General features: G+C 39.4%; 1 protein-coding gene across 2 annotated transcripts in view; it reads left to right on the top strand.

Moving 5' to 3' along the window:
- PLS1 (plastin 1) overlaps window positions 1–24,030 on the top strand; it is a 105,529-nt gene that overhangs the window by 35,128 nt on the left and 46,371 nt on the right. The window contains exons 2-3 of one of the 2 annotated variants that reach the window (XM_081234602.1): window positions 18,483–18,588; window positions 23,464–23,627. In XM_081234602.1, the coding sequence (XP_081090728.1) occupies window positions 18,519–18,588; window positions 23,464–23,627 (234 nt within the window). In that variant the 5' untranslated portion in view covers window positions 18,483–18,518. Of the gene's footprint in view, window positions 1–18,346; window positions 18,589–23,463; window positions 23,628–24,030 lie in introns of those variants that run through there. The other variant, XM_081234603.1, reaches the window with a different exon arrangement.

Below are 24,030 nucleotides of genomic sequence, written 5' to 3'. Positions count from 1 at the left end.
GATTGGGATGGTTGAGGACAGGAGGCTGAAGCCCAGAGAGGGGACAGTTCAGGAGTCCCCTCTATCCCAGAAGGAGAGAAAGGAGGCTCTCCCAGAGAGGAGTTTTGGGGAACGATGAGGTACTTAAAGGAAAACTTGCAGAGTTTTGCCCAATGGTGTACAATGTAAATTTTCTTCTCTACCTCTCTGTAAAGTCTTAAGTAAAATATTTCTTATTAAATTCATTGTTAGATTGGCTTCACTTGAGGGGAATATGTTGAAGCTGATGGGCATAGGGTAAGAGCCAAAGACTGGATGGGGAGAGTCAGGGAGAGCAGAAATGAACCTCCTGAGGTAGGCCTAACAAGACACCAGGTTGCTGGACTAAGGCAGTGACACGTAAAGACGGAGAGGAGGGGAATATTCCAGAATTTGGTGGTAGGATTTGGTGGTAAGTTATGGGTTTTAGTAATAGAGTAATAGAGTCAAGATGACTTTGAGGCTTACAGCTGGGGAGACTGCAGATATAGGAGATGTTCCAAGTGACTGGGACTGACCTTGGGAGGAAAGGTCACTGTTTCTGGCTTGTCACTGGGACAGCGCTTTTGAATGTATGATATAAACCTGGAAGAGGAAGCCTCTCTCTTGCTCACTGATGACAAAAGAGATCTTCTCATTGTTTTATTCTCATATATTCTCTGAGGTCCTGGTATAACTCAGAGAATGGAGAGGGATCTATATAACATTGGTGTTGGTCTTCTCAAGTGACACTGGGTAGGCCTTAAAGCTAACGTTGATTTAATTTAGGAAAAGAAGGAGTATAATCTGAGGGTTGTAGAAAATATTACACCATTACAACTTATTAATTTTATTCAAATTCTTATATCCTTATTTGCTTTTGACTAATTAAACTATCAGTACTTAACATCTTCTACAGTAGTAGTGCTCTTGTTAATTCCTTTATTTCTAAACTTGTACAACTCAAGGCATATAAACATTAATGCCTATGTATCTTAATTTTGACTGTATTTTTCTTTAGTGGTTTTTCCTTTGAGTTCTCTCTTGAGTTCCCTCTCATCCAGCATTGTCGATGACTTGTTCTGGAATTCTGAGCACATCATTTTACCCCTCAGTCTAGGTGCCAGCTCTCTTGTCTCTGGAGAGAGGAGTGTGGCCTGGATTTTAAAAACATTATAAATCATTAAAATTGATTGTGTCTCGATTCCTTTATTGGGGTACCTATGTCTAAGAATGAGGTAATCAATGTGGATCTGCTTTGGAAAGTATAAAATGGTTGGCAAATATATAGTGCTGCTATTAATTTCTGTAATGCCAAGATTCTGGTGAGAGAAAATTTCCAGAGCTGGTAGTGGGTACTGCTTTCTTCCATTCTCTGATAGCAGAGGTACCTCATAGTTCTTGGGCAAATATCTAGTTGTACTATGAGGGTGTCCATCTCTTGGGAGTAGGAAAAAAACTCTAACCTGTTATGTTTGGCTGGTAGAACCCTTCATTGGTAGCAGGCAGGCTGTTAAAAGAATGATAAAACTGTGGATTTGTTATCTAGTGGTACTTTTTAAGAAAACTGTGTTAATAATTTGATAGTTGTTAGTTCTTTGTTATATGGCATCCTTTGCAATTGTTTGAAAATATTTTTCAGTACTAATGATTTTTATCCATAATTTATAGAAACTTAGGATTTTAGGAAAGATTTCTATGGATCCTTGAAAACACCCACATATAATGATAATTTCTTCTTTTGCTTGTTTTGTTAATAAAGAAATGTCAGATTTGGATTCTGCAGGTTGTAATATAAAGTACCTCAGAGATTCAACTCCTGAAAATACTGGTTTAATTTTTCCGCATAAAACATGAAGGCTGTAAGTGTGTTCAAAGCACAACCAGTGTGTGCTTTGGAGGTTAAAGTTCAAACACTGACATGGAAACACCCTGGTAGGACTCCACTGCTCACTTGGACACAGGTTGGACCAGAATCTCTGTGTCTCTGTGAATCATTTACATAGACATTCTTGGCTAGAATCGGGGAGAAATTTATATTACCTCCTATAAACTAGGAGGTAATGCCCGGTTTATTCCAGAGCACTTAGAAATGACTCATGGCTTCCTGTTCCCTGACAGCACTTTGGTGTTGGTATTGAGGCATTCATTCTGAATGAGATATTTGGCAATATAGGCAATAACAATCTAGGCAATTATCTCCCTGGTGTATACTTTCCTGTGACCAAATAATACGTAGAAAAAAGGAGCAAAAAGTACTTTCCCAGAGACAAAAAAAATGTGATGTGAAATAATTCATATCACTTTCCCAAAGCTCATTCAAACTCTTCCATCCATTGCCTGAGTTTCTATAAGACACATCACACTATGTCCACACTACATCCTAACAGTTTATACTGACAAGAAGGGTTCTAGGGCAGCTTCTAACAGGAAGAGGCCACAGGGTATATAACTTGAGATATAGGGATGAAAGGGGATGGATGGACACCACCACTGAGAAGGCAATGTATAATTAAGGACTTGGACTTGGCGGACTCCCTGAGTTTGGATCCCAGCTCTGCCACTTATTGTGAAGCTTTTGGCCTCAATTGCTTTAACTGTAAAATGGGAATTGTATTATTACCAACCTGATAGTATTGCTACAAGGATTACATGAGACAATATGTGTACTGCTCAGAACAGTGCTTGGCCGGTACTGAGCACTCAAGTCTTCCTTGCCTTGTTCAGACTGCCATTGTGTATGAGTGCTATGTATTGTGGTTTTGGGGTGGGGAACTTGGGATAGATTTTATGAGTCAGGTTTATATGACCTTCAGGTGTCTTGGGTTGGGTGAGATGAGTTCATTTGGAGAGACTATTAGGATGGAATGCTTGCATTTGTTTTGGAGTCAGATTTAAACTTTTATCTTTGCTTCATGCAAACACAGAGGCGTGCAGAAGGCAAATGAGATTCTCTACAGCTGTAGACCTTGTCTTCCTGGTATCGTCTGAGCACAGGGATGGGCATGTGTCCTGAGCTCTGCCAATAAGACTCCCCATCCTGGGAATGATACTGTCATCCACAGATGGTGGTGGTTGAAGCAACTGGAACTAGCACCCAAAGTGGAACATTATAGTTTCCACTGTGGGTTTCCTTAGAGCTTCCTGGCACCCATCCTTCCAGAGCCTGCGTGTTTAGCCCTCTCTTGATTCTTTGAGTCAACCCCCAGTGCCCTTCCAGTGCGGGTCCTTTTTGGGCAAATTTTGCCAGAATCAGTTTTATTGCTAACAATCAAAATACCTTAATTGGCACAAATACCAATTAGATAGATTAAATGTTTCTATTGTCAGTAGGTAAGGGGACACAGATGAGGCCAAGAGTCCTAGAAGTCATAGAAACATCCTCTTTAGAAAGTATGGCTTGGAGGATAATGTCATTTGTTTTCTGAGGTACAAAAGAAGTGAATTTTGGCTTACTTGAATGGAAAGAGGAAGTCTTCAGGCTGGCCAGCATTGGTCTGTTCCGAATACAAGGTGTGGCATGCAGCCATCTTTGGAGACGGTGGGGGTTATTTTTCATATGTCAGAGATGGAAATTACCAATAGGCAAAAGAGCTAACAGAAAAGTTAAAGGCTTTCAAAGGAGTGACACGTTTTGAATAGGATCACTCACCATCATTGTCACCAAGAAGTTAAAAGTGGATTTTTAAAATAAGTATTTATATTGTATTGCATCATTTTATCACCCTGAAAATGTTTAAGTTTCTTGAGGGCAATGGTGTATCTTACATTTCTTTTGTAATTAAAAATTACATGGTGATAAGATGCTGTAATACAACATAGATACTTAGTTAAGAACTCCATTTTGTCAGACCCAGTGCTCTGTGGGGAGACCTGTAAGACTTTTCTCCCTTAACTGGGATTTGCATCTCTCTCTCTATGCTTGCTCATTTTTCAAGGTCTCAAAGGGTGCCTCTTCTGTAAAGTCTTCCTTGAATCTTCTAGTCAGAAGATTCTTCTTTTCCTGCTTATTTCATTCCAGCTTGTACTGTGGTTCTGGAGGTGACATTCAGTTGTTTTTGAGGGCTGGCCCCCTGGTAGGGGCTGTGTGTGGGGCCATGCTGAAAAGGGAATCCTGAGGCAACTCCAGGCTCCGTGGGTTAGAACTGCTATTGGAGTGACGTCGGCAGTGGGTGAAGGAGTCCCATGTGTTTGCCATTGCTGTCATCTGTGGTTTACTGACTCCCTTCCTAGGTTGTAAATTCTCTGAGAGCCAGGTCCCAGTGTTAGTCACCATTTGATTGCCTCCAGATATTGGTACAATACCTAGTACCTCAGATCTTCACAATAAACTTGTGCTAAAATGGAATGAGGGCAATAAAGGAAGTCATGGTGGAGTTTGAGCTGTGCTTAGCGACAGTAAGTGTCAGGAAGGAAAGTGATGGGACCATCAGAAAGAGGCCTCTATGGAAAGAGAAGGCCCTTCTCAGGGTAGAGTGGGAAACAAGACTTATTCACAGAGAAAGAGTAGAGTCTAGAGGCGTAGGATTAGCCAAAATCGTTGAGGCTGTACTCTGATGAAGGGAATTGTTTGAAATATAGTTTAAAAGAACAAAAAAGGACAAGAGAATATTTAGTTTTGGGAGACATCAATTTTTGGAATGTTTTCTTCCTCTAGAATTTAAAAATAGAGGGTAATTAGGCGGCTTGTATAATTTTAGACAGCAATATAGTGACATCTCAGGAAATGATTGTAAACTGGAGGTCCAAAACAACAATAAAAGCAGGAAATAGATTTGATAAAGACGCTAATAGAGGGAAAACAACAAGAATAATAGAAGATACTCCATTAATTCAAAGGAAATCAAGAAAGGACAGAAAAAGAAAGAAAAAACAGGTGGGAAAAATAGAAAACAAATTGTAAGGTGGTAACCTGATGACCAAACACATCAGTAATTACATTAAGTTTACATTGAGTAAATATTCCTATTTAGAGATAAAAATTGTTTGAGTGGATATTTGATGATATTAAATTGACAGTATACTGCTTATATAACAGATACGCCTTATACGCAAGGATTCAGTAAAACTGAAAATAGAAAGCACTAATCAAAAGAAAGTTGTACTAATGTCCAAGTAGGTTTTAAGGCAAGAAGCAGTCCTAAAGATAAACATTTTATAATAAAAAAGGGTCAGTCTACCAGAGGTTATAACAATTCCACATTTATATGCACCTAATACATACACACGGAGCAAGGGCAAAATAATGACCAAACAAAAAGGAGAAAGACACAAATTTGCGATCGCATTGGGAGATTTTTAATGATGAGAAAATTCTCAGTAATTGGTAGAACAAGGAGACCAAAAAATCAGGAAGGATTTAGAAGATTTAAACAGCAGGATTAAATCTTATCTGTGTACAGAAAAAAGATCGAAAGAAAGAAGGAAACGTGTCATTTCTAATGTTCCTACCCAAAGTTTATTTCAGGCCTATTTCCTTGTGAAGCCATACTACTGATAATGTATAAAAATGCTATTATAAGAATAGTTGGAGAGTTTTAATTTTCAGCCTCATTCATTCCTGAATTCCTGTCTGCCATGCATCTTTCTTGTTCCCTTTGTACATTGGAAGCACATTACTGTTCCACACAGCAAATTATAGTATGAGTCCTGCTGAGGTCTGGGTTAAGTATCCCTTTGGAAATTGAACTAACTTACAGGGACTTGATGCCTGGGGTTACCTGTTTTGGGTGGGCCATGGGATAAACCTGCAAACATCTTGTGTCTTTTTTTTTTTTTTTTTTACTCTCAGGGGCTGGGTAAATTACTTGTTTTTTTTTTCCTCTACCTGCAGTGAATTAGTAATGTCCTGATTTTAATGATTTGTTGATTTTGAATGTTCATTATTACAACTAGATTGCCCTGCCCTCCTCATACGAGAAATACCTGTTATTTCTCATACTATATTACTACTCAGTTTGTCATCTTTAGCTAGAGATGACTTAAGAGAGAAGTGGGGAGAACCTTTGTAGATGAAGGGAAGGAAAAAAAGGTACAAAGAAGCCATAGACTAGGAAGCCTTTAGGCTATGAATATAATCTGTAACACTGTTGATTGCTATGGGAGCAACCATAAACTGACTGTTCGGTAGTTCACTGATACACTGAATTTCTGAGATTCGGTGTGGTGGTGGTAAAGAACAAATTATGAAAAAAAAATGCTTCTTACTAGATGTAAATCTATTCAGAAAATATAATTATGGTTAATTTTCTTTCCCAATTCGGTATCTCCAAATACTCTCTATCCTTTGAGGAATTGACACCCCCCCCTTTTTCCATTTTCTTTTTGTACATTATGTCTGTTATTGCTCTTTTGTTATCGGTTTGGACTCATTGTTGCAAGTAATAGAAACCCAGTTTATGTGGCTTTAAAAAATATTGTTTCAAGTAACTAAAGAAACACAAAGGCGTTAGCACGGTGGGATTCAAGACTCAGCCCTGCCAGGTGTGGGGTTTTCTCTTCACTCCCTGTCACTGTTTTCTGCTGAGTGTTGGTTTGGGCTTCTTTCTCAGCCCTGGGTTCTTTCCTCGTGGAGGCAAGATGGCTGCAGCTACTCTGGCCTCTACATCCTCATGAATATGGGTCCAGGGGAGTGTGTGGGACTCTCATTACAGAAAGCTCCACAAAAGCCTTCTGTTTTCTTGGCTCCAACTGGGTGATAGGGCCATCCCTAAACCAAATCACTATGGCCAGAGGGTGTGATGTGCTGATTGGCTTGGACCTGGAGCTTCACTCAAATGGCATGGATAGGTTATAGGGAATGAGTAGGACCCCAAAACTAAAATTGGTGCTGTTACCAGAAGTATAGAAATAGTTGCTGGAGAAGAAAACAAACTATGTTGAGAAAATGATACTTGAAGTGTTGATGATATTGTAACATTATACGATAGGAACTTGGGTAACACTTTTGTGTTGAATTTTCTTAGCCAGAGAAGTTCAAAGTTGGGGTGGGGCTGGGGGAGAGTAGAGGGGATGTAAATAATAAACGAGAAGAAAAAGATCCTGGGGTGGTGGGCAGATCCAGTTACCTGAGCTAAGAATCTGATTGATGGGCTCTTGACCTGTTGGACTCTCTTCTTTCAGAGGAGCTGACACTTGGAAATGTCCCTCATTGGGATCATATGGTAAGTGGTGCATAACCGAGGTTGGGTTTTGACACATGAAGGGACTAAATATTTTCCTCTGGCCCTTAGAATGAGCTAATTTTCTTGAAGTGTTTCTAGAGAAACACAGCATTTCCTCCAAGACCCTTTGGGAGGCCAAGTGAAGTAACAAAATTAGGGAGGTACAGAACCAAAATTAATAGACTGGAGTTCTAGTTTGACACCCCTGGTGTTTATAATAATTCAAATTGTTTGCCAGATTTAAAAATCAGATTGCACATAAAAATATGGATTTCTGCTTCCATTTAAACATCAGGAGATCAGGCGACTTTGGCCTGATTCCTCTTGGCAACAGTCCATTGGAGCTCAGCCATGGCTTCCTCTTTTAGAGCCCTGATTGGCATGGTGGAAACATCAGGAAAAGGGGAGTTGGCTATAGGGAGAGAAGGAGAGAGGAGAGAAGGCTAGGGAGTCGGATATAGGGACCTCCTCCCTCATCTAGGACTTAAGAGACCAGGAAGAATTTTCATGGCCTTCAAAGCAGAAGTGTTGCTGAGCTTGGGGACCATGGGGTATCATGGGTCAGTAGGTCCTGAGAAGACCTGATTCCCACTTCATAGATTGTAATTTCTTCAGTTTACAAGTTAGTTATATTCATTTAATGTTGAACTTAGAGCATGAGGCTTCAGGGGGGTACTGGGGACTAAGGCCTCCCCTTTGTTTCACACTTCCAAATGGTTCCAATCATGGTCTCCTATGGATATTCTTGACTTAAGCTTGGATCAATAAACTCTACTTTGTATCTTTTAGGTATACATTTAATGTAGTTTCCTATTTCTCAACTAAAAAAATATTATTAACCTTGGCTTCACTAACAAAGGGGCAGAGGTTTCCCTGCCCCTTGGACAGGCTGCAGTGGAGGAGCTGTGTCTACACCATTGAGGCATGGTGGATCCATTAGTGTACCCGTCCGGGTGGAGCTAAGGGCACAGGGTGGGAGGTGAGCTTTGCACATTGTCCCTCTCTGCCTAGGCCATGCCTTTATCACTTCTGCACTTGTACCTACTTAAAGTATTTGGGTTTCAAAGCTGAGTTGGCACCTGTTTGGTGTTAGTCAGGGATAATGGGGAGAACTCTGGAGTAAGGGCCTTGTGAGAAGAGGCCAATTTTTTTTTACACGCTGATTTAACCATTCAGTGAGCAACTCTAACTTTTCACACCTATTCATTCAACTGCACAAGTCAAATGACATTTGAACCTCTGGGCTTGAGTGACCAAATCCCGTACACAAAGTAGTGAAGGTCAGAGTTGTGCCAGCAGCTTCTGGTGTCTGTCCTTGGGAAACTTATTTTTTCCAAGTCCTTCTGTATAATCTACTTTTTTTTTTTTTTTGGTCTGAGTCCATTTTTGGACTCCAAATGTTTGTTGACTCACCACATGCTTTTACATTGGTATTCTGGTTTGGGTCTTGCCTGCCTCTGACTTGCACTTTGCTTTAATGAAGAAAGAGAGTTACATGAATTTTTCACATGCTAAATGCTTTTCCAAAAACTTCTGTTTCTGTTTTCTTCAAAAGTCTTTGGTCCCTGTCTCTTTCTCCTATTCTATTTTCTCTTCAGTGCATATGTTTGCATGTGCATGTGTGTAGATACACGTGCATGTGCACACAGACACAAACCCACACACACACACACCCCTTTTAGCCTTCTCATATTGCCATTCCATATACTACAGTTGCCTTGGCTACAGTTAGAAACTTCCAACCCAGGATTATATATGATATACGCTGAATAACCCCTACAATAAGTGATATATAGTATACAAAGAGGTCCCTTTAAATCCAGATTAAAACAGCAAATGAATTAGGGGATGATTCTGATTTGTTTATGGAAGAGAAGTCATCATAAGATTACTTTATATCATTTATCAAAAAAAATCAGTTTTAGTTAAACTTCTCAGTCATTTATAGTTGAAGCTGGTCAGCATTACATTGAATGTTGATTTAGAAGAAACATTCTTATTCATCTTTAAATCTCCATGCTTAGTCTAGTCAAATAGTACGTTATTTGCTGAGTACTTGAATGAATGAATTTAAACTCCCTTACTAGGGGCTTCGTATTGGGGCTTTGAAGTAAATGGATGTAGAAAGGTCTCGGTGGAAACTCTAGCAGCCACTCAATGCTCAGAAGGCAACCCAAGTCAGAGCCCAAGTGTACAAATACACAGGACTATGATGAATTTAACTGCCGCTGGTCATGGAGGTGACCATCGCGGTGGCCCATGCAGTGAAGCAGTGGGGACAAGATGTAGGCGAGTTCTCTCTCTTCTTCTCTGCTTTGCCAGCGGATTTCTTTATTTCTCTATCTGGTGTTTGCAAGAGTAACACTTAAAAGGTTCCCCTAGGGAAGAATCGGGGCTATATTATTTACTCCTTTGTGAAAGGATTAGGAAAAAGTTGACAAAAATTATTTTGTAAGATTTAGGGCAAAGATTATTTTGAAAGATTTTCAACCCATGTGGGTTCAAAAACTGCAGCGCCATCTTTGTGCCCCTAATACACAGCACAGTGAACAGGTGTTCATAAGTTGTTGTTGCATAAATAATGAGGTGAGTGAATGAAGAAGACTGATTATCGAGGTGTGGAAGCCCTCTCGCAGTCTTTTCACTCATCTGTTGGTGGCGCATTTCCCACTGACCGCTGTTTTGTTTGGCCCTTTTTTGACCTAGTACTATGTATCTAGTACTTTGCTCTATGAAGGGAAATACCCCTGATAACGAATTTAACTAAACTTTCCCCATGTACATAATACAGTAAGGCCATGGGGAGCATAAAAAGAAGAAAATATGTATCTTTTACCTGCAAAGAGCAAGCAATGAAGTTAGGAAGGTGAATAAGAATAAAATAGCAAAATGTGATGATTACAAGACAACACATAATCAAGAATACATTCGCGTATGTGAATAATAGATAAGAGCCAAGGTAAAGACAGAGGCGATCGTGTCTAACGCAGGTGAGAGGGGTTAAGGAGATGTGGGCATTAGTGCGTGGACTGTTGGATTGAGCGTAGGTGGCAGAGAGTATGTTGACTTGGTAGTGTGGGGAGTAATGAGATGGTTAAGACTTGGAAAAACTGAAGCGGGCAAAAGCCCCAACATTAAGATAACAGTATGTTGTTACTTTTTGTTTTGTTTGTTTTTGCAGGAGATTACCAGGCCTCGCTTTGAGAGGTCACGAAAGAGTCCATTCGGAGCCAACTGCCCCTCCATCCCAGGTGTTAAACCTGTCTTAACTCTTCATAATGGTGCCTAATTATGTTTCTGGGAGTGTGCAGGCACTTAGGAAATTATTTTGCTTATTTGAGAATAACGTGAACTCTTTTTTTTTTTTTTTGCGGTACGCGGGCCTCTCACTGTTGTGGCCTCTCCCGTTGCGGAGCACAGGCTCCGGACGCGCAGGCTCCGCGGCCATGGCTCACGGGCCCAGCCGCTCCGCGGCATGTGGGATCCTCCCGGACCGGGGCACGAACCCGTGTCCCCTGCATCGGCAGGCGGACTCTCAACCAGTGCGCCACCAGGGAAGCCCAACGTGAAATCTTTTTCACATTACCTTTTAAAAAATAGTTTGGGGCTTGGAAAATCCTGGCTGTTGGCGATCAGATTGATCACTTTTTAGGAAACCTAGCATGGCTGCCCCTTGTAGAATGAATGAGAAAGCTGAGCTCAGTTCTGTCAGAGCAGAAAGATGCTCAGGGAAAATGTGAATTACACTGTACCCATGAATAACTTGCTTTGTCCAAAGGGCACTCCAGGCTGGTGTGTAGAATAGGAGACTAATATTTAACAAAGTCAATGGTATCCCAATTCATACTTATATTAGAGAGTCAGTGGACATTCCAGTTAACTAAAGAAAATCTGATTTGAAGAAATTAACAGGTTGATATGGAATATGATGTTTGCTTTTTGCAAAATGAATGACACAGCTCTCTACTGTGAAATGTAATGGAAAAAGGAGATTGATGGAAATATTATAGATAGATAAAAATATTTTCCAGGTTTCCTTTAAATTAGAAAGAAAACTCTTCAATTGATTTGTATTTCTTAGCTGTTTAGTTTTTCACATAGTGATTTATTCCAGTGACCCTGTGATCTATCTATCTTCCTTCCCTCCTTCCTTCCTTCCTTCCTTCCTCCCTCCCTCCCTTTCTTTCTTTCTTTCTTTCTCTTTTAAAAAATTTTCACCTGTGATCTTTCAACTTGTAGTGGAGAGCTGAATATAGGATGTGAAAGGAAAAGAGGAGGGCTGTGGTGGGAGCTAAGTTTGTGGAGAAGGGAAGGAGGAGACAGGACTCCAGTAGAACTGCTACTCACCAGATGTAGTGAAATGCTCTGGAACCTCTGATCCTGGTCACTTCTCTAGAGAGACACCATCAAGGCTTTTGCCATAAAAAGTCAGGTAGGAAAGAAATACCACATTTCTTTACGTTCTTTTTTTTAAAAATTAATTTATTTATTGGCTGCGTTGGGTCTTCATTGCCGCGCGCGGGCTTTCTCTATTTGCGGTGAGCGGAGGCTACTCATCGTTGCGGTGCGCAGGCTTCTCATTGCGGTGCCTTCTCTTGTTGTAGAGCACGGGCTTTAGGTGCGCGGGCTTCAGCCGTTGTGGCACATGGGCTCAATAGCTGTGGCTCACAGGCTCAGTAGTTGTGGTTCACGGGCTTAGTTGCTCCGCGGCATGTGGGATCTTCCCAGACCAGGGCTTGAACCCGTGTCCCCTGCATTGGCAGGCAGATTCTTAACCACTGCGCCACCAGGGAAGCCCAACAGATTTGATTATGAATCTTTTATTTTGTCTACCTTCCTTGGGCAGGTTACCTAATCTTTATAGGCCTCTAATTTACTTTTGAAGGGAGGATGCTTGTTCCATCAGAGGAACAGATAAATGGTGAGCTCATGTGCGTGAGGAAGGTGGCATAGTTCCAGACCCACTGAAAGTCCTCTGTAAATATTTGCCATTATTGTTTTTAAGACTAGAGAAGGGGGAAGAAGGGAAGAAGGGAATTTTGGAGAATGGGCTGGGGGAAGGCTGCCTGCCCTGGGCCAGTGGTTCCCTGGAGAACTCAGAATCTCAGGTGACCCAGCCTAGGACCACAGTGGGAGGAGGGAAAGCAGAATAGCCGGGAAGACAAAAGGTGCCAGGAAAGACAGCTTTGATCCCTCGAAGTTGGGACCTTTGGGATTGGTAGAAAGGCATCAAAGTCTTGTTGGTCTCAGGGTTGTTTCTAATGCCGTTTTCTTTGAAACTGTCCTAAGAGCTTTAGATCCTGCCAATCATAAAGGGCTACTTAGACTAATTTTGGTAAAGCTTTTAAAGTTTCAAGGAAGTTAGAAATTTGAGGGAGGAGAAAAGATGCGATCCAATTTCATCTAAATTAAGAAGTTCATTTTTAGAATATACTTTCTTCACTTTCCAAATTTATGTTTGGTTGTGTCAGGTACACTTGAGGATTAGGAGAGGGGGAAAAAAGGGGATTTAATTGGTGAAAGAAGGTTTTACTTAAAATTATATGGGCTAAAAAAAAAAAGCAGAGGAGGAAAGCAGAGTTGAAATTATTGAGGATGTATAGGGCACATGTCAAAATCCATGGGAAGATGTATCTGTCTAGAGAATTCAGCATAATCTGCCCTGTTGGTGGGTCTCTGGTCGGTGATCCTGGCCACCTCTGGGCTGCATCTTTCAGGACTGACTTTGGAAAACTATGCTCTGAGCTGTATCAGGCATCCAGATATGTGTGTTTCAGTGTTACGTGTTTGGGTACCTGTTAGTGATGTGTTCTTCATTTCTAACACTACAAAGTGAATTCTAGTAACTGTGTATTCTACAGTGTTTCAGGACCGACAAGTTATGTGGTAAATAAAAATGAGTTGATCTAGCTAGAATTTTTTCCCCCAAAACTTTACAAAGAATTTTACAGAAGCTGATTGCTTTTAAAATTCAAATTCTTATTTCACAGGTATGTAATATATGCTTCATATATTGTGTAAGTTATTGTGTGATTATTGTACAAAGACATATTGACATGTTTTTATGATTTGATGTCAGATTATATGGGGGAGGCTGCAGATCATACTGGCCTAGAAGCAGGAATGAGACAGTCAGGTTCTGCCATAACTCAGGAGACAATGAGAGTTATTCACTTTGGGACCTTGAGAAAGTTACTCAATCCTATGAAGCATCCCTTTCTCAATTATAAAATGAGGACAGTACCTACCTCATGGAGTGGTGAGGAGTAAGTGAGAATGGACACAAAGCATTTAGGACAGTGCATTAATCATCTAAGTCTGGGAGTAGTAAGAAAAATAAATATGGGGATACTAGTTGTAGGGTCATTGAGCTTTTCTTCTAAAATTTTAACATACTACTTTGAAAATTTAATTCTCGTCCATAAAGTTTTTAAACGTCAGTTCTTTTTATTGTAGCAGAAACATTTTTCCATGGAAAAATTTCAGAGTAAGCAATTTATCTGGGGATCATGTAACAGTCTTTTACGTATCAAATATTTTCTCAGCCAACAGTGTATATTGCTCCCAATAAGTTTATTGTGCTATGTAAAAATGCTTGTTGGGACTTCCCTGTTGATCCAGTGGTTAGGACTCCATGCTCTCAATGTAGGGGGTGCAGGTTCAATCCCTGATGCGGGAACTAAGATCCTGCATGCAGCACGGAGCAGCCAAAAAAAACATGCTTGTTAAGGCAGACTATATACTGTACTTAGTTTCTGAAGAATCCTAATATTATCATAATTTTGCAAAACCTTAGAAAAATATTGATATTGTATGTTTATGCAGAGTCTACACTTATAAAAGAGGCAATGTATTTTCCATTAACCATTCTACTGCTAAATCGTCATGCCTTTGTGGAAGGCTATAAATTACTTTGCTATTTTAATCATAGTATTTTGCTTTGTAAGGAAATATAGGTGCTCTTACTTAAAATTGTAACATGTAGATATAGGTACGTATATATTAATCTTATTATCTGTCAGTGTACAATAGTGTATACTTTCAGACCACTAGTATTTATTTTATTTTTTTCCAGTGTTTTACCACAATTACTTCTATTGTTTTTCAGTTATTTTTGATTTGGGTAGGCTTATAGTCTAAAAAAATAAGTTAAAAATATACATAATGAAAAGTAAGCCCCTTTATCATTGTGCCTCCAATCCCCCATTTTCCCTCGAGAGGCAATCACTGTTACCTTTCTTTGTATCCTTCTGGAAATGCTTTTATAAATACACAACTGATACAGCTCCCCTTCCCCCAGCCATACTTATTCTTCTGCATCTTGCTTTCTTCTTTTAAGAATATATCTTAAAGACTGTTCTGTATTTTTCTCATTTAAATACTAAAGGAAGGGCTTCCCTGGTGGCGCAGTGGTTGAGAGTCCGCCTGCCGATGCAGGGGACACGGGTTCGTGCCCCGGTCCGGGAAGATCCCACATGCCGCGGAGCGGCTGGGCCCGTGAGCCGTGGCCGCTGAGCCTGCGCGTCCGGAGCCTGTGCTCCGCAACGGGAGAGGCCACAGCAGTGAGACGCCCGCGTATTGCAAAAAACAAAACCAAACAAACAAAAAACAAAACTAAAGACTTGTATAATGCTATAAACTTCTTTATCCTTATGAAATAATATCATTTGGGTAAATTGCTTTTTCACTACGTTTATGTGCTGGCTTCGTCTGATTGTGGGAGAATAAAAATATTTTATGTAATTAACAAGTGACATACATTTGAATAGGCTTGAGGGAAGAATAGAACTCCAGGTATATTTATCATTTCAAATGCAAGGTCAACACAAGGACTGTTAATTTGCAGCCTTTCTGTGGAGTGCGAATGCTAAAATTGGAGCACTATTTTTAAAACTTGAGGCAAGGGATAGAAACCATTTTGAATATGGGAAAGGATATGCAGGATATCCAAACCCACAGAGAGTCAAAGCCAGCCATGACAGAATTAGCATTTTGCAGACTGGGGGTTATCCTTAAAAATCCTAAAAGGATTGTGTCGTCTCTTTCAACACAAAATGAGTATGCCTGTAAATAGTATTAAATACAGTAAAACAGTGTAACAGTGAGAATTCAATAAGATTGTGGACATGTATTTAATGCTGACATGTAAGAAATTGCATCCAGGAAGTAAGAATTCCATTTACCGCCTTTTTCCTACTCACTTGAGCTCTTCAGTTTTTTAAAAACAGTGTAGAATTAAATAGTGGGCAGTGGTGTGTGTGTGTGTGTGTGTGTGTGTGTGTTTAAAACCCAATGATTTAATTACAGATTTAGTTAGAACCAGGCCCCAGAACAACTGTAAGAGATAGAAATCCGTCATTTTGCAACTTACTGAATGGGAGAAAATATTTGCAAATGATATGACCGATAAGGGGTTAATATCCAACATATATAAACAGTTCATACAACTGACCATCAAAAAAAAAAAAAGAACCAACAAAACAACCTAATTAAAAAATGAGCAGAAGAACTGAATAGACATTTTTCCAAAAAGGAATTGCAGATGGTCAACAGGCACATGAAAAGATGCTCAACATCACTAATCATCAGGAAAAGGCATATCAAAACCACACTGAGATATCACCTCACACCTGTCAGAATGGCTATCAGCAAAAAGACAACAAATAAACAAATGTTGGTGAGGATGTGGAGAAAAGAGAACCCTCATAAACTGTTGGTGGGAATGTAAATTAGTGCAGCCACTGTGGAAAACAATATGGAGGTTTCTGAAAAAACTAAAAATAGAACTACCATAGGACCCAGAAATTCCACTCCTGGGTATATAACTGAAAAAGCCCCCACTAATTTGAAAAGATACATGCACCCTATTGTTCCTAGCAGCATTATTTACAGTAGCCAAGATATGAAAGCAACCTAAGTGTCCATCAACAGATGAATGGATAAAGAAGATACTCACACACACACACACACAATAGAATACTACTCAGTCTTAAAAAAAAGAATGGAATTTTGCTATTTGCAGCAACATGGATGGACTTGGAGGGCATTCTGCTAAGTAAAATAAGTCAGACAGAGAAGGATAAATGCTGTATGAGATCACATATATGTCGAATCTAAAAAATACAGTAAACTAGTGAATACAACAAAAAAGAAGCAGACTCCCAGATACAGAGAACAAGCTAGTGGTTACCAGTGGGGAGAGGGAAGGGGGAGGGACAATATAGGGGTAGGGGATTAAGAGGTATAAACTATTAGGTATAAAATAAGCTACAAGGATATATTGTACAACACGGGGAATATAGCCAATATTTTATAATAACCATAAATGGAGTATAACCTCTAAAAATTGTGAATCACTATATTGTACACCTGTAACTTATATAATATTGTACAACTATACTTCAATAAAAAAATCTGTCATTTTGAAAGAACAACAAAAGTCCTAAACAAGTTGGTATACAGATCATGAATGACAAATGCACCGTACTCTTAGAGGGCTTCACATAACTAAATATAATTTTTAAGTGATCGGTGAAAATTTTAATAAATAAATCATTTCAAAAATTATGTGCTGGGACTTCCCTGGTGGCTCAGTGGTTAAGAATCCACCTGCCAATGCAGGGGACACGGGTTCAATTCCTGGTCTGGGAAGATCCCACATGCCGCGGAGCAACTAAGCCCGCAAGCCACAACTACTGAGCCCGCATGCCACAACTACTGAAGCCCATGCGCCTAGAGCCCATGCTCTGCAACAAGAGAAGCCACCACAATGAGAAGCCTGTGCACCACAACGAAGAGTAGCCCCTGCTCGCCGCAACTAGAGAAAGCCCTCAAGCAGCAACGAAGACCCAATGCACCCAGAAATAATAATAATAAAAATAATAATAATAAAATTATGTGCTTACCCCCCAAATTAGGAATGTTGAGGGATGATGTTGAACCTCATATAAATATGTGTGTAAAAAAAGAGAGTTTCCTACTTAGCTGCAGTTCTTATTATCTTATAAAACGCTCATTTTCACTTACTTTCTGAAATACGTATAACTTTAATGTAATTAGGTGTGTTTAAGAGGAATACATGATTTGTATTCATCTATAACTTTACATTGAATAGTCAAACCATGAATCATTTTAAAAATGAGTTGCCCTGCTCTATATTAGAAGCGTTAAAAATGTAAGTAATTCTTGGGAATTCCCTGGTGGTCCAGTGGCTAGGACTCGGCACTTTCACTGTCTCGGCCCGAGTTCAATCCCTGGTCAGGGAACTAAGATCCCCGCAAGCTGTGCGGCACAGCCAAGAGAGAAAAAAAAAAAAGTAATTCCATCTTGAAATATTTATCTACAGCAATAGACATGGATCTGTACAGAGCTTTATCTGTAATGATGTTCATTGTAGCATTTGTTTATAATGCAAAATTGGAAGCAATGCAAATACCTTGAAACAAGGGATTTACCAAATAAGTTATGACATAGTACTATGTGGCCATTAAATATTATGTTGATACATACAATGTATTAGTACAAAAATTTATAATATACTCAGATGTTCACCCTGCAGTAAAGGTACAGGTGCATTTGAAAAGCAAACCAGAAAGATGTAGATAACAAAACGTACTAGTTGATATTTCTGGATAGTAGGATTGTGGCTAATTTAAAATTTCTGATTTGGGCCTTTGCTACCAATTATTTTCTATAATGAATATCACATGCTTGCTTTTCTTACAACCCAGTTTTACATCATTTTTGTTTGTTTGTTTGTTTGTTTTAGTTTGTCTCACCTGCTCAGAGTAAGAAGGGCCCTGCAGATCTGGGAAAGACCTAGCACAGGGAAAGGGAAAGGAGGTGGCAGTGGTTGAATGCTGTAAAGTTAAACATTAGAGCCACAAGCTCCATCCAAGATGATCCAGCTCTAACTTACTTTATTCTTTTTGTGGACATTATTCATGTCCTAAAATTTTACTTTCCAACCACACCCTTTATATTTTTAAATGCTATGCTTTCCTCAACTTGAAATGCTTCTTTTACTGAAACAGTGGGTCAAATGTAAATGAAAATTATACAAACCATTGAGAAATGCCTATGCCCTGGATAAGCACAGGGTGTGGAAAACCGGCGTTTCTTCCCTTTACTGAATCTCAGTTAGTGTCTGACTCACCTATGCTGGGAAAGAGTGTTATCAGGGGATCTATTCCTAGTTGTTTCTTGTCAGCCAGACCTCTCAGGTGATTTCTTCTAGATATTTTACTGCCTGTGTCCTCTGTTATTGCTTAGGTAAACGTTTCCAGAGGGCTAACGTTCTTTTTCTAACATTGCTTTTCCTAGATATAAAGACCTGAAGGTAGTCTTTCCTACTCAGAGATGGAGAACAGCACCACCACCATTTCTCGGGAGGAACTGGAAGAACTACAAGAAGCATTTAATAAAATAGGTATGCTTGCGAAAAACTAAATACACAGTTACTATTCTGCTCGATACCAGCCTTCCAGGAATGGAACAATACCTTCTATTGCTTCCACCACCACCCCTTAACCCCCAGGTTTATTCCTTTTTTTTTTTTTCCCCATCTGGGCTTCACTGGATTCTTTCTTTCTTTCTGAAAGATAGACTAAGACTGGCTTGAATTTCTAGGAGAATCGGACTTTGAATTCTTTGATCATGTCTTTGCAGAGAATACGCCAGGTTAATGAATGACAGTGTAACTGAATATGCGTAACATGACCTTCTCATTACAGAGAAAATATAGAAACACTTCCTTGTCTGTAAACTGAACTCTGGCCTCCATGTGTTTGTCACGAGCAATAACATATTTTGCCTTCATGCAGAATATTTTAAAATCTTGATATAGTTTTTATTTTATTTTTTTTTAATCTTTTAAAAAATTTATTTATTTAATTTTTTTCTTTCTGGCTGCATTGGGTCTTTGTTGCTACGTGCAGGCTTTCTCTAGTTGTGGTGAGCGGGGGCTACTCTCCGTGGCAGTGTGCAGGCTTATCATTGCAGTGGCTTCTCTTGTTGCAGAGCACAGGCTCTAGGCATGCGGGCTTCAGTAGTTGTAGCATGCGGGCTCAGTAGTTGTGGGTCGCGGGCTCTAGAGCGCAGGCTCAGCAGTTGTGGCTCACGGGCTTAGCTGCTCTGCGGCATGTGGGATCTTCCCAGACCGGGGCTCGAACCCGTGTCCCCTGCGTTGTCAGGCGGATTCTTAACCACTGTGCCACCAGGGAAGCCCTTGATATAATTTTTAAAGGCCATATGTCTTATTTTCCTTCTCCCTCATGCATAATTTAAAAATCTTAGTGTTGCTTTTAAAGACCACACCTCTTATATTTCTTCGTTCACTTTTAAAGCCATTCAGTGTTTTGTCTTTGCGACATCATTTTGACAGCTTTGTCTTTTTCTTCCACAAACTTCCCCCATCCTCTGTTGGATCACGATTCTTCTGCATTTTGCTCTCAGGAAACCCATGAGAGTATGAATACCACCTTTTGCTCTAGTCTGTACATGCGTGCAAGTGAAAGGTGAACCTAGGGAAAGGTGAGTGTAGTGAATAGACATTGAGAGGGTAACACCCTCAACCTTGCCCCTGCCTCAGTGGGCTCCTTTGCTGGTGCATTAGAGCACTCTGGAAAGCAGAGTCAGAGGGTAGACCAGGGAGGGTGGAATGATCACAGTTGGTCTTGTGCCGAGATTTCTCACAAACCTAGTGAATAATGACTAAAATTAATGTAGGTGAAACGCAGTGCAGGCGTTTCAGAGATCAAGATAAAGAAAGAAGGATTGAAGTTTTAAAAAATAAAGCTCTCTCTGAAAAAAAAAATGAGTAAAGTTCTCAGGAAGTTCGTGACTTACAAACTATTGCTATGAAATAAAGTGAATTCTACAAATCTCTGGGCCTTTCCACTTCTCCCTGCACAGCTGTTTCCAGAGTAACTCAGACCTTCAGAATACAGTCCGCACGGTGGCCGCCTTAGGCTCGTTATTTTGCAGGCAGTAGAGCATTGCATGATTTCTAAAAAGTTATTGTTAAAAATACGTTTTATGGAGTATTGTATGTAGTGCACAGAGTCTTTCCAAGACAAAAATTGGGCAATTATTGAAATGTTCTGCTCATTTCGAGCATTGAAACAGAGGAAGTAATAAAAATGTATCTCCTAGTTTGGTATTTTTCATTATTTTATAGGTACAGTTTGGCAGCTTGAATAAAAGTGCTACCTTGGTCGTAGTAAAACGAATGAATTCGTTCTATTTTCTTTCACACACCAACTTTAATCTTTATAACTCATGGACATATAATCTTGCGATATTTATTTAATGATATTTTGAATAAATAATTCATTGATGAAACAGTTCTGACAGCAAGATAATTTGCTCTGTGTGAGAGAAGTGCTATAACACTAGCAGAATGTGTACTTCCTTACTTTATGTATAAGATAAATTTTCACTCATGAACTCAGGAATCCTCTGCTAATTTGTACCAAACAACTTTTCTCAGAGGCAGAGGGACATGCCCATCCAACCTTGCTAGATGGGATATTTTTGGGTCTCTAGGGAGAAGTGAGAAGTTAAACTATTTGTCTTTTTTTTTTCCAATTGTGGTAAAATATGCATAACATAAAATTGACCATTTTAACCATTTTCAAGTGTACAGTTCGTTGGTATTAAGTAGATACACATTGTTATGCAACTTTCACCACCATCTATTTCTAGAACTTTTTCATCTACCCAAACTGAAACTATACTCATTAAAGACTATTAAAGACTAACTCCTCAACAATCCACCTCCCCCGCATGCCTGCCCCCTGGGGCTACCACCATTCTACTTTGGTCTCTGTGAATTTGGCTATTCTAGGTAGCTCATATAAGTGGAATCATACAATATTTGTTTTTCTGTGACTGCCTTATTTCACTTAGCATAATGTCTTCAGGGTTCATCTGTGTTGTAACATGTGTCAGAATTTCCTTTTTAAGACGGAATAACATTCCACTGTATGTCTCTACTACATTTTGTTTATCCATTCATCTGTTGATGGGCTTCTGAGTTGTTTCTACCCGTTTGGCTATTGTGAGTAATGTTACTATGAACATGGGTGTACAAATATCTGTTCAAGTCTCTCTCCTCAGTTATTTTTGGTATATACTCAGAAGTGAAGTTGCTGGATAATTTAATTCTGTTTAACTTTTTTGAGGAACTACCAGTTTCCAACAGTGGCTGCACCGTTTTAACTCCTACCAGCAATGCTCAAGGGTTCCAATTTCTTCAAATCCATGCCAATGATTATTACTTTCTGTTTTTGTTTTTTTGTTTGTTTTTACAACAGCTATCCTCATGAGTATAAAATATCTCATTGTGGTTTTGATTTGCATTTCCCTGATGATTAGTGATGTTGAATATGTTTTCATGTGCTTACTGGCTATTTGTATGTCTTCTTTGGAGAAATGTCTATTCAAGTCTTTTGCCCATTTTTAAATCAGGTTGTTTGTTGTTTTGTTGTTGAGTTGTAGGAAAGTCTTGTCTCTTTTTAAACTGTGATTTTATGGCTATTTATCCTAAGGCTTGATATCCTCATCTTTAAAATTAGAACAATATTATTAACTACCTCAAAGTTGTTGTAAGGATTTCATTAGATAAGTCAAGTTCTTAACAAATCACTTGGCACAGAATATGTGCTCATTAAGTGGTATCTATTATTTCTTGTCATGTCACACCCAAACCACAGAGGTTGTAGGGATGGAGCTGAGATTTAAGCACACAGATCTGTCCATCTTCAGAGCCCTAACTCTTCATGATAGTTTAGCATGACGGTTAGCATGTAAGTAACGTTTTCTTGATCTTGTTTATTTTTAAATACTCCCCACCACACTGCTGTTAGGCAGTAAGTCTGCCTAGTCTATTTGTCTATTTCAGAATTAGAGGAAACAATTCTGAACTGGTGATGTACTAAATAATGAGATTTTACTCTAAATTCAAAGAAAGCAATTATTGCAATTTCAAGCAATTTAGCTTCCTTTTGAGATTATAGCACTATTCTGGTTCTTGGTAGATTCTAGTTTAGAAATTTTTCATCATTCTGAACAGTATTAATTCTAAAACTTGTGTATGAGAGTTTAAAAGAAAAGTTGCTGTCTTGTAATTCGTTCAGTTTTAGTGTTGATAGCTCTTATACTGAGAGGAAAAAGAAATATAGGAGACAAAGCAACTACTACCAGATGAGTAAAGAGAGCCTATACAAGGTGAATCCAGGCAACTAACCAAACAATCCAAAGCCCTGTTACCAACTCTGGCCAGAAGTGTTTTGTGTTGCCTTTGTTCTGTGTCAAGAATTGATATCCAGTCTCTAGGGAAAACCCAGGGAAGGGTATCTCAGTGATGATGTGAAAACACCTGGAAACCTATTTCCAAAAGTCCAAATGTAGGTGTGAAATTATTTCTTGAACACGTAATCTCAAAATGACATCACGCATCATTCAGCCTACATAATGGTATCATAAATACCTAATGAGGAAGCAGTGAATTATTGACAAGTGAAACAGAACTGTCACCAAGTGAAACGTAGACCAGAAGTGCCTTATGTGTATTTTACATGATGCACATATTTTATATGGAATGTGGGACCAGCATTTCCATTTCGTAAATTACATAAAGAAGTCAAAGTCTGGGTGGGTGTTCCCCTATGACTGATGCTGCTATATTTCTTCTAGATATCTGAGACCTCCCCATGCTTAATTCTTTGAAACTTAGTCATGTGCTAAACCTGAGTTTTTTGTCTGTCAGCACAATGTCCTTATACACTTAAAATACATATGGTAGCCCTAAATCTATGGGGGTAAAGTTCATTAAATATGATTTTTTTTTTGGTAAAGTATATAGTATACCTTGTACAATTCACGTGTAGGAGAAAAGATTACTACCACTTGTGAAACAAACCTGAAATGTTCTGCCTGCCTGTGAGTCTCCCAAACAGCCTTCTTCTTTTTTTTTTTCTTTTAATATTTATTTATTTATTTATTGGCTACATTGGGTCTAAGTTACAGCACGCAGGCTCTTCATTGCGGCACGCGGGCTTCTCTCTAGCTGTGGTGCGTGGGCTCCAGGGTGCGTGGGCTCAGTGGTTGCAGCACGCAGGCTTAGTTGTCCCGCGGCATGTGGGATCTTAGTTCCCCAAGCAGAGATCGAACCCGCGTCCCCTGCACTGGAAGGCGGATTCTTAACCACTGGACCACCAGGGAAGTCCCCAAACAGCCTTCTGAGTGCACATCTCCAACAAGGTACAAGTGATATTTGATAGCTCATAATTTATCTTTTTAGATATTGACAATAGTGGGTATGTCAGTGACTATGAACTCCAGGACCTGTTTAAGGAAGCAAGCCTTCCTCTGCCTGGCTACAAGGTTCGCGAAATCGTGGAGAAAATTCTAGCAGTTGCCGACAACAACAAAGATGGCAAAATCAGCTTCGAAGAGTTTGTGTCAGTAAGTAATCTAAATCCTCTCCTGGCTACTGATTGTTTTGCTTCAAGCAGAATTTCAGTAATGTCATTGCTCTCTTTGGTTAAATCTGGCTTCAGAGACCAGATAATGCACTGCTTTAAAGTGATGATGATGATGATAACAATAACAACAGTAATTTCCACAGATAATTCATAAAACAAAGGAAAATATTATTCTCAAATTGTTGGAATTAAAGTCAGGTTAAGATAATAATCTTTCATGCCCTACTAAAACTACAGTTGAATTTAAATGCTTATTGACTATCTCTGTTTGCAGAATATTTTCGTATCTTAGTACTTGGTCTTGAGAAGTGGAATATTTTTTTGTAACTGAAATAGCTAAGGTATGGAAGATATACCTCCTAGAAACTGGTTGTTTCCTTGTG

Source organism: Mesoplodon bidens (genome assembly GCF_964165515.1).
Source record: "Mesoplodon bidens genome assembly, chromosome: 5".
NCBI classification, from domain to species: Eukaryota; Metazoa; Chordata; class Mammalia; order Artiodactyla; family Ziphiidae; genus Mesoplodon; species Mesoplodon bidens.
This window is presented reverse-complemented; position numbering and strand designations above follow the sequence as displayed.